At 33.4% G+C, this 18584-nt stretch overlaps 2 protein-coding genes across 3 annotated transcripts; one reads left to right on the top strand and one right to left on the bottom strand.

Moving 5' to 3' along the window:
* The first annotated feature begins 2798 nt into the window (after nucleotides 1–2798).
* On the top strand, nucleotides 2799–6079 carry LOC139852584 (uncharacterized). The gene is made up of 3 exons (XM_071841888.1): nucleotides 2799–3532; nucleotides 4297–4537; nucleotides 5497–6079. Exons 1-3 carry the CDS (start codon nucleotides 3227–3229, stop codon nucleotides 5856–5858), a joined length of 909 nt encoding a protein of 302 aa, XP_071697989.1. The 5' UTR covers nucleotides 2799–3226; the 3' UTR covers nucleotides 5859–6079.
* A 1329-nt stretch (nucleotides 6080–7408) lies between these two features.
* Nucleotides 7409–11352, bottom strand: LOC139852836 (E3 ubiquitin-protein ligase At1g63170-like). 2 transcript variants are annotated; one of them, XM_071842172.1, is made up of 5 exons: nucleotides 11275–11352; nucleotides 9960–10568; nucleotides 9104–9229; nucleotides 8737–9028; nucleotides 7409–7996 (listed from the first exon to the last, which is right to left on the bottom strand). In XM_071842172.1, the coding sequence occupies exons 2-5, from the start codon at nucleotides 10565–10567 to the stop codon at nucleotides 7802–7804; spliced, it is 1221 nt and encodes a 406-aa protein (XP_071698273.1). In that variant the 5' UTR covers nucleotide 10568; nucleotides 11275–11352; the 3' UTR covers nucleotides 7409–7801. The 2 variants fall into 2 exon arrangements, with proteins under 2 accessions (XP_071698273.1, XP_071698272.1); XM_071842171.1 differs by having other exon boundaries at nucleotides 11230–11337.
* Between the last annotated feature and the right edge of the window lie 7232 nt (nucleotides 11353–18584).

Below are 18584 nucleotides of genomic sequence, written 5' to 3'. Positions count from 1 at the left end.
TCTATATGATATGCAAACTTAATGATTTAAAACCTGGAAACACGAAAAACACCGTAAAACCGGATTTACGCCGTCGTAGTAACACCGCGGGCTGTTTTGGGTTAGTTAATTAAAAACTATGATAAACTTTGATTTAAAAGTTGTTATTCTGAGAAAATGATTTTTATTATGAACATGAAACTATATCCAAAAATTATGGTTAAACTCAAAGTGGAAGTATGTTTTCTAAAATGGTCATCTAGACGTCGTTCTTTCGACTGAAATGACTACCTTTACAAAAACGACTTGTAACTTATTTTTCCGACTATAAACCTATACTTTTTCTGTTTAGATTCATAAAATAGAGTTCAATATGAAACCATAGCAATTTGATTCACTCAAAACGGATTTAAAATGAAGAAGTTATGGGTAAAACAAGATTGGATAATTTTTCTCATTTTAGCTACGTGAAAATTGGTAACAAATCTATTCCAACCATAACTTAATCAACTTGTATTGTATATTATGTAATCTTGAGATACCATAGACACGTATACAATGTTTCGACCTATCATGTCGACACATCTATATATATTTCGGAACAACCATAGACACTCTATATGTGAATGTTGGAGTTAGCTATACAGGGTTGAGGTTGATTCCAAAATATATATAGTTTGAGTTGTGATCAATAATGAGATACGTATACACTGGGTCGTGGATTGATTCAAGATAATATTTATCGATTTATTTCTGTACATCTAACTGTGGACAACTAGTTGTAGGTTACTAACGAGGACAGCTGACTTAATAAACTTAAAACATCAAAATATATTAAAAGTGTTGTAAATATATTTTGAACATACTTTAATATATATGTATATATTGTTATAGGTTCGTGAATCAACAGTGGCCAAGTCTTACTTCCCGACGAAGTAAAAATCTGTGAAAGTGAGTTATAGTCCCACTTTTAAAATCTAATATTTTTGGTATGAGAATACGTGCAGGTTTTATAAATGATTTACAAAATAGACACAAGTACGTGAAACTACATTCTATGGTTGAATTATCGAAATCGAATATGCCCCTTTTTATTAAGTCTGGTAATCTAAGAATTAGGGAACAGACACCCTAATTGACGCGAATCCTAAAGATAGATCTATTGGGCCTAACAAACCCCATCCAAAGTACCAGATGCTTTAGTACTTCGAAATTTATATCATATCCGAAGGGTGTCCCGGAATGATGGGGATATTCTTATATATGCATCTTGTTATTGTCGGTTACCAGGTGTTCACCATATGAATGATTTTTATCTCTATGTATGGGATGTGTATTGAAATATGAAATCTTGTGGTCTATTATTATGATTTGATATATATAGGTTAAACCTATAACTCACCAACATTTTTGTTGACGTTTTAAGCATGTTTATTCTCAGGTGATTATTAAGAGCTTCCGCTGTCGCATACTTAAATAAGGACGAGATTTGGAGTCCATGCTTGTATGATATTGTGTAAAAACTGCATTCAAGAAACTTATTTTGTTGTAACATATTTATATTGTAAACCATTATGTAATGGTCGTGTGTAAACAGGATATTTTAGATTATCATTATTTGATAATCTACGTAAAGCTTTTTAAACCTTTATTGATGAAATAAAGGTTATGGTTTGTTTTAAAATGAATGCAGTCTTTGAAAAACGTCTCATATAGAGGTCAAAACCTCGCAACGAAATCAATTAATATGGAACGTTTTTAATCAATAAGAACGGGACATTTCAAAAGGCACCTTGCGTCCTTGCGTCCACCGGGAAGCAAGGTCGCAAACAGGCACCTTGCGCTGACAAATTGTCAAAATAAAAAAAAAATTATGAGTTCTGAGTCAAAAAGGGATTAAAAAGTGGGCATTTTGGTGATAATCCTAATAATCTTTTCTCTGTACATTCTATTGCTGTAAGAGCATCTTTGTCGTAATAGAGAAATGTGTCATGAAGTCCAAGTTCGAGGTATTTTTTTACGAATTACTTATTTTCACAATTGTATATATATAACGGCGTGGTTCTCCCCGCACTTCGTTACTGGATTGTCAATAGCTAAAAAAAATATTCAAAGTGTGTTTTTTGCTTTTAAGAATTTGATAAAATCAAATATATATGAGCTTAATAGTTAGTTTGGTGTGATAAAAAGCGGTTGCTCGAGGTTGAGTGGTCGAGTTCGTTTTGATAGTTAGTTTGGCGTGATTCCTCTTTTTTGTGTTGTAATCGGTTTTGATCGATTAGTTTGTCTTTGTGGTTTTTCGGGTTGTTAGGGATGCTCGTTTAGATAGTTGCTTTCTAGGTGTGATCTTTTTCGTTTCCTCCTATTTTTGTATTCTTTGTTGAGTGTGTTTTTCTTTTAAAAACGATATCGTTTCCATATGAGTATTCGTCTTTTTACCAAAAAAAAAAAAAAATGAGCTTAATAATTAGTGCTTCACGTATATATACTAACGATTGAACCCGAGTGTCTGATTCTATTTCTCTTAAAACAAAATGATAAAAAAAAATTATTTTTACTTATTTTGTACAGGAACGAACCATTAAGTGAAAACCAACTCACCCTTAATTTGGTCCGTAGAGAGATTAACACGAGTAACCATGTTAGGTATCAGGTTTGTTGATGAGGCTGTGTAACTTGAAAAAATATAAAATTGGACGGTCAAGATTCATCATCTACAATCGCCGTGAATATCCCACACTGGAAAAAAAAAGATAAAATTAAAATTAAAATATAAATCATAAAATAGAGACAGTAACAGAAGCGCTGTGCATAGCTCACAAATCGATCTTCACACCTGAGTTCGCCCAAACCCTAATCCAATCCAATCCAATCCAATCTAATATTATCATCAACATCATACCAAATACAAACACTAAATGTTGTAATATCAACTTCCTTCTTCAATACTTGCAATCATTTCATGCTGCAACCGATAAATGTTGTAATTTCGCGATTCAATTGTTATTGATTTTATCTGTTTATTTATTTATTCAATTTCTCGATTAATCGTTTATCAGTCTCGATTCCTTAAAATTTGATAAAATAGAAGAATCTGAACATAATAATCAAAGTTCACTTTATTTGTTTTTATAATCAGAATCAAAATTAGGATTAGGATTTTGTCTTGTTTAGAAATAAGATAACAAAACCCTAGCTTTATACTTGAAAGTCTGATAATTTTAATTTGAGGAGTAATTGATTGAAAATGGTTGGAGGTGGAAGTAGAAAGGATGGACCAATAGCAATCAACAGCACTAATGTATTTGCTGCACTTAGTAGCTCAAAGAAGAAGAAGAAATCAGATGCTTCTTCATCTAAAAAGGGTGCTAAGAACAACAATGAGGAGGGAAATGAACAGGTTTTTTGGGCTCCTGCGCCTTTGACGACGAAGTCATGGGCGGACGTGGATGATGAGGATGATGATGATTATTTTGCGACTACCGCACCACCGCCTGTCTGGGGTGGTGGAGAAGAGGGAGATAATGTCAAAGGAAATGAATCTCCAGTTGAGGTGATTATATCATAATGCACTTTATTTGGAGTAATTTGTTTCCTTATTGTAATCGCGTATTTGATATCATGTATCTTTGATGCTATCTAGATAAGGGTGTGAGATAATGGAATGATATATTAGCAATGCAAATGCATAAATCGAAGTACTTCTTCGATTATGTTTAAATATATGAGGATTATTCATTTGCTTTCATGTTCATTTAGTTACCGTTTTATGACAGTCGATAAACGTAATTCAAGTTAGTTACTTGAAAGTTGGTTGGAAGATATATATAATGTATATTTATTTGCCACCTGATCAGGGTTTCACCTTAACTAGTAGAAGAAAGACATATTAACTAGGTGGTACGTAAGCAAGTGCACGTGTTAGTGCACGTATGATTTTGGTATTTGTGAATATGTTACCATATAGGTCGATAAGAATGCTATGTTTAGTACTTTATATGCATGATTTATTGTGCATATCTTCAAAGAAACGCATTTTACAAGTATGGCAAATAGATATCTATGAATAGCTTTCTTTTTGAATCTCCTCTTCTATCATATCTTTAATTCACATTTTTTATTCATCTCCTTTTATAAGGGGAAAAAAAAAAAAAAAAAACTAACATCTAGTTGCCCCAGATAATATTAATGATCATACCAATTTATCTTATTTCTCATGACCATTTAAGTTCTACACGTACTATTGCATATTGGATCATCGTTGCATGACTCATGATCCAATTGGGTGAATGATAGTTTATGTATTTTATTTTGCAGGAAAGTGAAATTGAAAGCGAAGATGAAGGAGTTGATGAAACTGATGACGAAGAAAATGATCACGAACTGGAGGTTCCAGACGAGAAGGTGCCAGTTATCGAAAAGACCGCTGAAGTTTTTCCTCCCAAGGACACTGACCGGCAACTTTCAAAGAAAGAACTGAAGAAGAAGGAGCTTGCAGAGCTTGAAGCTGTGCTTGCTGAGCTAGGGCTGAATGAAACCAGTGGCAAAGAGAATCCTGGTACGCTAATGAAATTTCTCATCAATCGTAATCCAAGAATAACGTGTGGTTTACGTTATGCCATGTTTGTTTGTTTGTTCTTATGTCTGTTTGTGTTTTATGCTAGATTTCCATAGGGCTGTCCGTTTAACAGAGTAGCTTAAGCTTGACCCTACTTTGTCTTGAAACATGGTTCGTTATATATGACTCATAATAGGAGCTGATATGAGGTGATGCTTAAGTTTATTTACTATTTAGGCCTGAAATTAAACACACCTCCAATATATTCACCATTGACTTTGACTTGTCAAGCGTAAGAACACTTGGTCAACTACGAACTGCCCTGAGATACACTATAGAACATGAATGTAGTATACCTGATTTGGATTAAAAATATTAGGACTACGATTTAAGTGTTGTGAACATTGCAAAGGTGAATATAGATATTTATGACCATCTACTTCTTATCTCCCACATACCCACCCTCGGCTGGATTGGGTAATCTTATATTTTTATTGTTGTTGTTGTTGTTGTGTCAAAGTTCTAGTCTTTTTAATTCAACATATCATGATAATTTATTAGTTATTAACAATTACTTAGAGGGCGTGTTTTGCATGAGAAGATCAGCGTAACTATAATTTGTTTTCTGAAGTAAAATTAGACAACACGTGTTTATAACCTTCTTTATAAATAAATTTCCCGATTCATCTGAATTTATAATATGAATGTGTAAGAGAACATAGACAAAGGATATTTACAGATATGTATTATTGCAAATTTGTTACTTAATCAAGAGTTAGAGCTCTATATAATATTCATGATACACCAGACTCAAATTGGAATTTGAGATACACCATGGTTCGTATTCTCTTAGCTTCAGTTGCTATTAATGCTATACTTCATTTTATTATATTTACTACTAGTATATAAAAATTTCTACTTTATGAGCATGTAATCGTATTCATGCATTCACATGCTAGATGCTGCTCAAGAGAAAGTAGATAATCAAAATGGAGTGGAAAAGAAAGACAAAAACATGGTTCCCGGTGAGAGCAAAAGTGCCAAAAAGAAGAAGAAAGACAAGTCTAAAGATCTAGCAAAGGAACACGATGTCTCCAAAGAGCATGCAACTGAGAAGTCAACAGCAGAGGATGAGGACGTATCTGGAGTGGTTATGAAAGAGAAATTGAAGAAAATGGCTTCCATGAAGAAGAAGAAATCTAGCAAGGAATTGGACGGTGCCGCTAGAGCTGCCGCCAGTGAGGCAGCTGCAAGGAGTGCAAGGCTTGCAGCAGCTAAGAAGAAAGAGAAGAGTCACTACAACCAGCAGCCTGTACGCTAAGCATCGTTGTTAGACTGTGGATCGTAATAAACCTCCTTCGTATCTTGGTTTTGTTTTTATAATATGACTTGTTCACATATACCTACCATTTTGTTTACTTGCCAACTTTACCGAAAAGTTTGGATCTTTGACCAACTCTTTGTTGGTATATTTTACCTTTTACCTTTGACTTCCCCAAAAAGTATTCGTAGAATCTTATTTTGTGAGCTTTTGGCTATTTTCATCCATATGCTATATGCGTGTTTTAACCGTTGTACATGATGATCTTGCTTTTTAGTCAGGAGACATACAACAACAACAACAACAAAACTCAATACCACATAAGTGGTGTATGGGGAGGTGAGATGTAGACAGTCCTTCCCCTATTCGAGAATAAAGACAAGTCATTTCTCCACCCAGAGTGAAAACACCCTCAAAAGTAGAGAAAGTCATCCCTCTCTCTATTCGACGGATAGAGAGATTGCTTCCGAGTGGACCTCCGGCCACTTGGAAAGATATTCAAGTGGTGTTATTTATTACATTTTCTTTTAACATCACAACCCAATTTGAGAAAGTTCGGAAAAGAACGTAAATGTTTGATGAGTTTCTAGGTACCAAACAACTCGTTATGTAAGTTAAACATGTCTTGGGAGACGACTGTAATTGCCAAAATTAGAAGCTTTAATTTCATTTCAAGACCGTAAACAGTTGCACCAAACATCTGAGGTTAAACGTAGATTTTTAGTAATTTTTATGTTACTCCATACATATAAAAGTATAAAATTATTGAAAAGAATGAAAAAACACATACAAAAACTCAAGAACGTAATATAGAGTGTCGACATTCTTAAGTGAGATGGACAAAAGGTTTTCCTTGTTCGGGCTACCCAGAAGAATGAGTAAATCTGACCCTCGTAGTCGTACGCTGATGTACGCATTCTAACATGGTTACTTAAACTGTTTCTAACATTTTCCTGACCACCACAAGATATAGTGTCGATACTCTAAACTGTTTTTTCAAATCAATTTCAGTGTATTGCATTAGTATAGATTTTTCAGAAGGTACAATATCTAGAATCAGTGGGTTAATTTAGTTAAAAGTTTCTACTTTTGGGGTGTTTTTTTGATAAACTTTGTTAGACTTGTATAGTCGACTATGAGATATATTACAAACTATCAAAGCTACAGGTCATGGCAAGGTTAAGATTGCAAAACTCAGATTACTTGATGAGCACTCGGTTTTAGGAGATCTCCTATTCTAGTAATCAAACTAGGCCAAAACTCGAGATTACTCAGAAAATCGGTCAAAATTCGGTCAAAACACGGGATTGCTCGGAAAATTGGTCAGAACTCGGTCAAAGTAATATTTGGTCAACATCTCCAAGTACTCCCTGAAAAGTCCCGACCGAATACTTTTCTAGTAGCGAAACTTGCAACCTTGTCCTTGGTCATGGTAATATAGCTATATAAAAACCATGATCAGTGATGCAAAAGTAATTTTCAAGAGCATGATCTATACAAGTGCAGAAGTACAAAGTTGGTGCACCTTGAAGAAATTGCAACATCATGGATGACAAATAAATATATTACAATAACTTGAAAAACTGCGACTGAAAATAAATTTGAAACCGTCAGTTCTCTATTACATCATTGCCATTCAAACATACACACTACTGAACTAGTTCACTTTTAACAGACAAATATGTACCTGCAAGACTTTCATATTGGCTTTGATGCACCCCTTCTTGTAACAGTTTACCATTTCCACGTCACATGCAGATTTTATCACAACTTTACCATACATAACTTGATCAACTGCGAAACACTTCGTTCCAGATAATATAATCAGCTTTTGTATGCAGCAATGAGTTGTACTCATGTTATCAAGTTGCACATTGCTCCATTTTTAAACAATCCATCTCGAGACAAAAAAAAAAAAAAAAAAAAAAACTCTTTTTTCCACTTCAAACTTGCTGCTGATGAGATTCTTCAGTAGAATATGGATTACCATTACTGCTACTGATATCGAACTTGCATAATGGACATGTTGCATTGATCTTCAACCACCTGTCAACACATTCTGTATGGAAGAAATGTGTGCATGGAAGCTCCCTTAATAAATCATCATCTGTGTACTTAGCCAAGCAAATACAACAAACCTGCACCATTTAGGAAAATAGGTTAAAAATTCTATCTGAGCAGTTAATAAAGGTATAAGATTTAATTTCATATAAACCTCGGGTGCAAACAACATAAAGAACGGGTCGAGGTCGGTGAAAAATCACCCCGTATTACCAAGAAACTAAAGAAAGTTCAAAGTTGGATCAAAAGAAAACAGAGTTGCCCAATGCGTAATTTTTATAAATGGAACCTCCAAAATCATTCTATTCAACAAAATTTATCATTTTGAAGAAAATAATATTAGACAAAATTTATCATTTTTGGATATAAGTGTTTTGGATCAGCATGAACTGTAAAAAAACGTACCCATTTTGACATGTAAAACTCAACAAGCACAACCCACTCATTTTACCAGCTCTACATCTTACTGTGTAGGATGTGAGTTAATAACCAAGACACAACAGAACTTTTATCCAATCTGTTGTCCATGGACTTTAACACATCATGTACTATTTTTAGTATTGTTTCCAGTTCAATTTTTACCCGATTACCAGTTAACTACCTAAATCCATTTGTAAGATGCTCAAACGCATTATTAAGTAGATCAAATTTTTTTCTCAAAACTGATAATTTGACGCCAAACAATGAAACTATTGATTAACTTCATTTAAATCTGTTTCGTAAAACACATATTCAAACTTCTCCCAAGACATTATGGACAAAACTATCTAAACGAAATGATCATTAAGTTGCATCTCAATATAAAAAAAATACATACAGCATCTTCACCAGAGATGGCACGTTCCTTTTCAGTCCCTGCTGCTACAAGTCCACCTTCATCAACTGCTAAATCAAGCTCCTTTAAGTCCTTAAACTCAGCAATCTTTCGTTTAAATTTGTGTGTCGGTAAAGCATTAATAGAATCTTCACTGGCTCCTCTAATTTGATTCATATCGTCACGGATGCCAAGTATAGAAATGATTTGTGGCAAGCAACAACAAATCATTCCACATAATATGAAAGGCATCGCATACCCGATACAACTAATAGTAAGATAAACTATACATAACCTGTAAATAAAAGAGATTATAAGGTGAATGAAAAGTTGAAGGGATAAAAGAAATAAAGTATAGTACGAGAATCACCTATACAAAATGGGTGCAGCGGCAGAAGATGAGTGGTCTCCAAAGATCCATACATTTCCGACAACAAACCATACAGCAAAAAAGCAATCGAGGGCCATCTTGAAATGATCTACAAACATATTAAGCCTGCAACAGAACAAACATAATACAGATAGGAGTAAGATGGGCAAGTTTGGTAACAGGTCAAAACAGAGTTTTCCCTTGCATAGAGCTAAAAGTGACAAGATGGGCGGGTTTGGTAACAGGTGAAAGTGGGCCTTGGAACGGATAATCATTTTATACAGGCCAATACATTAACACATAAACACATTTTTCCGCTTTTTATAGTATAGCATTTATTTAATAAGGCCTTAACTGCCATTTACGGATATATTTGTACAATAATAATCAACATTGCAAGATACAATACAAGGCATAATATGCTCGTATTTTAGAAATCTGCAACATGAATCTCATTCATTGATACCTTTCAAGAAAAGGGTCTTCTTATTGCACTATTTTGGGACCAATTAGACGGTTTACATCTTCTCACATATTATTAGCGTACTGGTCCTGCCAGATTCTTGCAGTGTTTTTTAAATTCTTTTAGCATACTGTATATAAATAAAAAAAATGATTGCTATGATAGCTGGCAAGACGCAGAGACGGAGGATTTTGAAAACGGTCAAAACAAAAGGGAGTCATGAAAAAGTCAAATGGTCAATCTTTAGTTTGGACTAATATGTCAAAGCAAGCTGGATGCCACCTCTGAATCCATAAATAGAACCAGAATGACTTGGTTCCAAGTAATATAAATACAGCAAAAGTATGTACAATATTAGCTAGCGATTGAATGCAAGATTAATAAGCAAATTACCTAACATTTGAACCAGCAACATTTAGTCCATTCAAAGTGTTTGAAGACGTAGGCTGATGAGTTTCCTCTTCTGGAGAGGGAGTAAATGAGATCGTTATGTAAGAATTTGGTTCTTGATGAGCATTCCCTTCAGAAATTGGCTGTTGAACTTGATTTGTTCTTCGACTAGTAGCATGATTTCGATGAAGATACCGCCAGTACAGAAGTGGAAGACTTGCAGCACAACCAGCAGCATAACCCACAACCCAAGCAAACAAAGGATTCTGTGGATTTTCACCTTTTGAAATATATAAAACAATAATAGCTGCAATAATTTGACCTGCTGTGAATACTAGCTCTATCAAAATCCACAACAAAGTGTTAAACGGATTCCATCTTTGGCGGCCCCCGGGTGCATTTGACCCACTTGATGAAGATTGACCAGAATCAGCAGTTGAAACTTGGGGGCTACTAGATGATTCGCGATGAGAAAAATCATCAGATGATTGTGATGAGGAAGCGTCAATGCTGCTTCTATCTACGTCAATAAAATGCTCGTTTTCGTGATTTTGTATGAGCAAAGGATAATCATCTGTCAGATTGTTCTGTTCTTGCGAGATAACAGCCATCCTAATACACCAAAAATTAAGAAAAAGGTCACAAAATTGAACTGCTGTAGTTTACTCTGTATCAAAATGCACAAGTGTTTGGAATGACTAACTAATAAAATGAAAACGACAAATTGCCTACTTGGAATGCATTGGTTTCTTAATTTTAATTCATTATTATGATCTCTTTGATATAAGGGACTAGCAGGAAACCCTTTTATCTTCATGATATGTTATACAAATACGCGCGTAAAGTGATGAAGACATCACAAAAACTCACTTTCCTGAAAGAGTCAACAACATTCTAATCGAACAAACTACGTGAAATCAAAAAATTCAACAATAACTATAACTAATTTAAAATTAAAAATCACTCTAAAAGTACAACCTTCAATTCAAAACCCTAATTTTTCAAATTCAACTAAGGCAAAACATCCAACGAACATAATCAACGCCAACAATCTAACCGTAAATTCGTATGCTAAACAATAATGAACTAAACAGAACAGACGATCGACGGAGAGAAAAAATTGGAAATGAAATTGGAAACGATCATCAGTTATTGTAATGAAATATATATATATATATATATATATATATATATATATATATATATATATATATATATATATATATATATATATATATATATATAAATAATAGAATATAAGATAGACGTATACCGATAATCTAACGTCGAATTGAGGAATTTTGCAGAAGAATGAAACCTGAATTTGATGTTAATTGTTGTTTTCGAGCAATCGAAGAAAGAAAGAAAGCTCAGCTTTTACCAACCATCGACTTTTATTGTTATTATAAAAAAATTAGAATTATTACCGTAATTATTATCTACATATCTAATCGACAAAACACTGTAGTACTCAATAGTAACCAGGAGTATTTTCGTCATTTTACCTTTTTTTAATTTTTTTTATTTTTTTTGTCTCCAACAATAAAAGAAGCAACTTTCGTAAAAGAACCAACCCTTCAAGATTACTAAAAGATGTCAAAAAATTGTTTTTTTTATAAAAAAAACAACTATTTTTTTCCTCAACGAAAAAAATTCTTTTTTACAAAAAAATCAACTAACTTTTTATTTTTCCTTTTCTTCCTCAACGATAAAAGTGGCAACTTTCATAAAAGGAACAACCCTTCAATGCTACCAAAAGATGTCGAGAAATTTTTTTTTACAAAATAGATCAAAAAATAATCAACTTTCACAAAAGGAACAACCCTTCAATGTTAGATGTCGAAAAAAAATTCTTTTTTACAAAATAGATCAAGACTTTTTTTTAACTCGCATTCAAAACGGAGCCTCCGGCGCGAAGCGAGGGCTCCACAACTAGTTAATACTATTATATTATAATTATAAATATTATATTATTATTATTATAATAAATTATAAATATTAATCATTAATTATCAATTAATTATTATTATTATTGTAATTAGTAATATTAATATTTAATAATTATAATTGTAATAATAATTACTCACTATTAAATTATTACTGTTATATGAGTTATTATTATTATTATTATTATTATTATTATTATTATTATTATATATTATTATTATTATTATTATTTATTAGATTTAAAATAATTATATTTTATATATATTGTTATAAACATAGTTTTATTGTTTTAAAACAGCATTATTATTTATTGTTATTATTATTACTATTATATTGTAACATCCTCATACAGGGCTTAGGGCTTAGATGTAAGATGACCTTTTTGCCTTAGACATAATTGTGTGCCTAATTATGCTTTTATTTTAATAATATATTTAGTGTTATTTTATTATTTGATTAAGACCAGTTTGTAACAAGGGTCACAGAACAGGTTCGTTTATTTAATTTGGACTCCGTTAAGGCAGTCAAATTAAGTACGAAAGTTATCAGATAACTGATAAATACCCGTGTGTGATGGGGTATTATTGTGTTTTAACACATATATAAGCCATGTACCAGCTCATTTGTGACGTTTCTTCCAGATTCTTCATTTTCACACACACACTTAAACCAATTCAAGAACTCTAATCTCTTAAATCTCGTTTTTATATTGAATCCTTGTGGGTAATCTGTTGCTAGTGATTTCAGCGTTTAAATCAAGGTAAATCTCAACCGATTTTGTGGTCAAATCAGTGAGTTTTGTGTTTTTAATTAGGTTTTGGTTAAAAATGGGGTTTTTGGTCAAATCTTGTGATTTTGAAGTTATTTTGGCATAATCTGTTGGGGTTTAAGCCTCTTTATGTGTTATAAACGTTTCCTGAACGGATTTTAGTATCAAAACGTGTAGAAATCGAGATTTGGGTGATTTTAGTTCAAAACCAGTCAGTTTCTGCTGCTGCTGCACGAAGAACACAACCGTACGGTTGCAGCCTGCAACCGTACGGGTACATTGTGCAACCGTACGGGTGCATGTGCAACCGTACGGGTGCATGTGCAACTGTACGGATGCAGTGGTGTTGATGCAACCGGGCAGTGAGTGTGCAATCGTAGGGATGCACGATGCAACCATACAGATGGACTTGCAACCGTACGGATGCATGTGTAACCGTACGGGTGTAGATCAGAACTGCAGTGTTGTTTAATCTGGCTGTTTTCTAGCCGTTATGCTGTCCGCGTGACTTATGATAATCAGGATATAAATTCTGAAAATGCATAAGTGTTAAGTAGACTTCTTAGCGGTGCTTTTTGATACTGATTTACTGTACTGTGCTGTTTTGTGTTAACAGACATAAACTAACTTGATTTGCCTTATGTTCAGGTGATAAGGATAAGGAAGCCGCTCAGTGATAGATTATCTGAGCTAGTTGCTGGTATTCGGTGAGCGGGTCTATCTCCGGATAGAGTATTAAGTAGCTGACACGCTACTTGTTCAGACTCTTTACTCTTATGTTTATATCCAGTATGATCGCCATGTGTAGTTAGATATTGTCATGCTAGTTAGGACGATTGCATGACTGATTATCTGTGATCTTATGTGCGCACTGTTAGTTGGACACTTACCGAGGCGGCAAGGTTGGGAACCCACCGAGGCGGCAAGGTAGGGTTTATGTGAGGTCGACCGTGGTAGCCTTGTCAGGTCATGATGTTACTGATTGTTCAGTATAGCATAGAAGGACACATGTGTTACGTCTGGACGGTTATGCAGTTGATTCAGTAAAGCGGACTATCTGTAGACTGTAGCCTGATCAGCTAAGTCGTGTGCTCGTACAAGCCGTCGATCCTCATATTGTCAGTTGTTGTTATATGCTAGTTCAGGACGTTAGCATATCTGTGACCCTTGCATGTTCAGTTACTTATGCTTGGTCTGTTAGATAGTATCCATTCACTTAGTAGTTGTGCTAATTCCCCCACATATCCACTCCTTACAGGTTTAGGTATGTAGTGACCCGAACTTTTTTATGTTTATATATATATTAAATGAAATTGTTATTTACATGATTAAGTGTTTCCAACATGTTAAGCAATCAAACTTGTTAAGACTTGATTAATTGAAATAGGTTTCATATAGACAATTGACCACCCAAGTTGACCGGTGATTCACGAACGTTAAAACTTGTAAAAACTATATGATGACATATATATGGTTATATATATAGTTAACATGATATTATGATAAGTAAACATATCATTAAGTATATTAACAATGAACTACATATGTAAAAACAAGACTACTAACTTAATGATTTTGAAACGAGACATATATGTAACGATTATCGTTGTAATGACATTTAATGTATATATATCATATTAAGAGATATTCGTACATCATAATATCATGATAATATAATAATTTAAAATCTCATTTGATATTATAAACATTGGGTTAACAACATTTAACAAGATCGTTAACCTAAAGGTTTCAAAACAACACTTATATGTAACGACTAACGATGACTTAACGATTCAGTTAAAATGTATATACATGTAGTGTTTTAATATGTATTCATACACTTTTGAAAGACTTCAATACACTTATCAAAATACTTCTACTTAACAAAAATGCTTACAATTACATCCTCGTTCAGTTTCATCAATAATTCTACTCGTATGCACCCGTATTCGTACTCATACAATACACAGCTTTTAGATGTATGTACTATTGGTATATACACTCCAATGATCAGCTCTTAGCAGCCCATGTGAGTCACCTAACACATGTGGGAACCATCATTTGGCAACTAGCATGAAATATCTCATAAAATTACAAAAATATGAGTAATCATTCATGACTTATTTACATGAAAACAAAATTACATATCCTTTATATCTAATCCATACACCAACGACCAAAAACACCTACAAACACTTTCATTCTTTAATTTTCTTCATCTAATTGATCTCTCTCAAGTTCTATCTTCAAGTTCTAAGTGTTCTTCATAAATTCTACAAGTTCTAGTTTCATAAAATCAAGAATACTACCAAGTTTGCAAGTTTACTTCCAAGCTTTCTAATCCATTCCAAGTAATCATCTAAGATCAAGGAACCTTTGTTATTTACAGTAGGTTATATTTCTAATTCAAGGTAATATTCATATTCAAACTTTGATTCAATTTCTATAACTATAACAATCTTATTTTGAGTGAAAATCTTACTTGAACTTGTTTTCGTGTCATGATTCTGCTTCAAGAACTTTCAAGCCATCCAAGGATCCTTTGAAGCTAGATCCATTTTTCTCATTTCCAGTAGTTTTATCCAGAAAACTTGAGGTAGTAATGATGTTCATAACATCATTCGATTCATACATATAAAGCTATCTTATTCGAAGGTTTAAACTTGTAATCACTAGAACATAGTTTAGTTAATTCTAAACTTGTTCGCAAACAAAAGTTAATCCTTCTAACTTGACTTTTAAAATCAACTAAACACATTTTCTATATCTATATGATATGCTAACTTAATGATTTAAAACCTGGAAACACGATGAACACCATAAAATCGGATATACGCCGTCGTAGTGAAATCGGGGGCTGTTTTGGTTTGGATAATTAAAAACTATGATAAACTTTGATTTAAAAGTTTTTCTTATGGGAAAATGATTTTTCATATGAACATGAAACTATATCCAAAAATCTTGGTTAAACTCAAAGTGAAAGTATGTTTTTCAAAATGGTCATCAAGATGTCGTTCTTTCGACGGAAATGACTACCTCTTTAGTAATTGACATGTAACTTAAATTTCCGACTATAAACCTATACTTTTTCTGTTTGGATTCTTAAATTAGAGTTCAATATGAAACCATAGCAATTTGATTCACTCCAAACGGATTTAAAATGAAGAAGTTATGGGTAAAACAAGATTGGATATTTTTTATTTTTGTAGCTACGGGAAATATTAACAATTCTATACAAATCATATCCTAGCTAACTTATATTGTATTATACATGTATTCTAATATATTATGTAATCTTGGGATACCATAGACACGTATGCAAATGTTTTGACATATCATATCGACCCATGTATATATATTATTTGGAACAATAATAGGCACTCTATATGCAGTAATGTTGGAGTTAGCTATACAAGATTGAGGTTGATTCCAAAAATATATATACTTTGAGTTGTGATCTAGCCCGAGACGTGTATACACTGGGTCGTGGATTGATTCAAGATAATATATATCGATTTATTTCTGTACATCTAACTGTGGACAACTAGTTGTAGGTTACTAACGAGGACAGCTGACTTAATAAACTTAAAACATCAAAATGTATTAAAAGTGTTGTAATTATATTTTGATCATACTTTGATATATATGTACATATTTGTTATAGGTTCGTGAATCGACCAGTGGCCAAGTCTTACTTCCCGACGAAGTAAAAATATGTGAAAGTGAGTTATAGTCCCACTTTTAAAATCTAATATTTTTGGGATGAGAATACATGCAGGTTTTATAAATGATTTACAAAATAGACACAAGTACGTGAAACTAAATTCTATGGTTGAATTATCGAAATCGAATATGCCCCTTTTTATTAAGTCTGGTAATCTAAGAATTAGGGAACAAACACCCTAATTGACGCGAATCCTAAAGATAGATCTATTGGGCCTAACAAACCCCATCCAAAGTACGGGATGCTTTAGTACTTCGAAATTTATATCATATCCGAAGGGTGTCCCGGAATGATGGGGATATTCTTATATATGCATCTTGTTAATGTCGGTTACCAGGTGTTCACCATATGAATGATTTTTATCTCTATGTATGGGATGTATATTGAAATATGAAATCTTGTGGTCTATTGTTACGATTTGATATATATAGGTTAAACCTATAACTCACCAACTTTTTTTGTTGACGTTTTAAGCATGTTTATTCTCAGGTGATTATTAAGAGCTTCCGCTGTCGCATACTTAAATAAGGACAAGATTTGGAGTCCATGCTTGTATGATATTGTGTAAAAACTGTATTCAAGAAACTTATTTCATTGTAACATATTTGTATTGTAAACCATTATGTAATAGTCGTGTGTAAACAGGATATTTTAGATTATCATTATTTGATAATCTACGTAAAGCTTTTTAAACCTTTATTGATGAAATAAAGGTTATGGTTTGTTTTAAAATGAATGCAGTCTTTGAAAAACGTCTCATATAGAGGTCAAAACCTCGCAACGAAATCAATTAATATGGAACGTTTTTAATCAATAAGAACGGGACATTTCAAGGTACTACTGATTAGGATGGGTGTTGCGGACGGATTAGAAGACATGTTTGACTATGAGTTGACTCTGATGTTTTTCTGGTTTTGTAACGTTTTAATGTAACACCGATGTTTTGGAATATTGTAATAATGTTAACTAAGATGATTTATTAACTATGGTTTGTAAACATTAACCAGGGTTATTTTAGTAATTAAATGTACTTCCGCTGCGATAAAAAAATCAGGGTGTTACAAGTTGGTATCAGAGCGTGGTTTAGCAGCAAGTACGTGCGTGTATTTATTCCTAAACCCTGAGTTAAGTCAAACATGTCCGTGGGGTGGGGCTAAGTGAATGTAGGATGTTGTGCATGTTAGTGTTTAGTAAACTAACAGTTATTCACTAAGCTTTTGTGCGAGTGTTTTGTAGCACAGATGGCAGATAACAGTGATGCGAACGCTACAAACCCGATCCACCCCGAAACTTTCAGCGGTCCAGATGTGGAGGATGAGGTGGAGGTTTACCAGGCTGAATATGTGCTTGAGAAAAGTTTGTGATGTCATTTCTTAAACAGGTTTGCAGGGAGGGTGGATAGAATTTGTTTAAAAACTTAGTGGCTAATTCCTCCCATGAATGTATTGAATTCGGGTTAAGCTCATCAAACCATGTTAAAGCGCGTGTAGACAGAGAATATTGAAAAAGATGAAGTTTTAAAATGTTTTTCTCGTTTTCTTCCTTCTTAAAAGAGTCAACCAGACTGATAAATTTTTTTAAATGAAAGTTTGAATCGTCAGTCGGTAATCCTTGAAATTTACAGTTCATACTTTCCAGTTTGATCATATGTGAACTGATTTCAGGAGTTCCTTCAGTTCCTAAGGTGATTGGTCCTCCTCTTTCTTCTAAGCATGACTTTTGCGCAGAAGCAAGGGTGTTTTGTTGTTCCATTTTTAGATTTTTTGTTTAAAAAAGACTTAAAAGTAACTTTTAGAAAATATTAATTGACTAAAATGATCGATAATAAAATTAAAGCAATTATTCTTAAAATTCGGTCGCTAACCTTATCGGATATTTTAACTGATAGGACTTCTCACAGATTACTTCATATTCTGGTGGCCAGGCCGACTATGGAGAGGCGGGATCCTTTTGGTTCCAATATAATTGGAGCTGTTCGGAAAATCCAAAAATTAAGTCCGTGTATAATGTCTTTCCTAGACACCACAAACAATACTTTTATCTGTTTAAAATCTTTCTCAGTCGAATATTTAATTCCCCGGCAGCGGCGCCAGAAACTCGTTACTAAAATGATTTGATCGAAACGAACGGTTTTATTCGTGCGATGTCATTAGGTCGCAAGACATCAGAATCAGCTGATCAGAGTAGC

Source organism: Rutidosis leptorrhynchoides, chromosome 6 (genome assembly GCF_046630445.1).
Source record: "Rutidosis leptorrhynchoides isolate AG116_Rl617_1_P2 chromosome 6, CSIRO_AGI_Rlap_v1, whole genome shotgun sequence".
Taxonomy (NCBI): Eukaryota; Viridiplantae; Streptophyta; class Magnoliopsida; order Asterales; family Asteraceae; genus Rutidosis; species Rutidosis leptorrhynchoides.
This window is presented reverse-complemented; position numbering and strand designations above follow the sequence as displayed.

Bases quoted from the DNA above. Each gene is read 5' to 3' on its own strand.
- LOC139852584 (XM_071841888.1), top strand. From the start codon at position 3,227: ATGGTTGGAGGTGGAAGTAGAAAGGATGGACCAATAGCAATCAACAGC. The intron at 3,533-4,296 runs GTGATTATATCA...TTTATTTTGCAG, and splicing joins GAAATGAATCTCCAGTTGAG to GAAAGTGAAATTGAAAGCGA. The intron at 4,538-5,496 runs GTACGCTAATGA...TTCACATGCTAG, and splicing joins CAGTGGCAAAGAGAATCCTG to ATGCTGCTCAAGAGAAAGTA.
- LOC139852836 (XM_071842172.1), bottom strand. From the start codon at position 10,567: ATGGCTGTTATCTCGCAAGAACAGAACAATCTGACAGATGATTATCCT. The intron at 9,230-9,959 runs GTAATTTGCTTA...GTTCTGTTGCAG, and splicing joins GTTGCTGGTTCAAATGTTAG to GCTTAATATGTTTGTAGATC. The intron at 9,029-9,103 runs GTGATTCTCGTA...TTTTATTTACAG, and splicing joins GCTGCACCCATTTTGTATAG to GTTATGTATAGTTTATCTTA.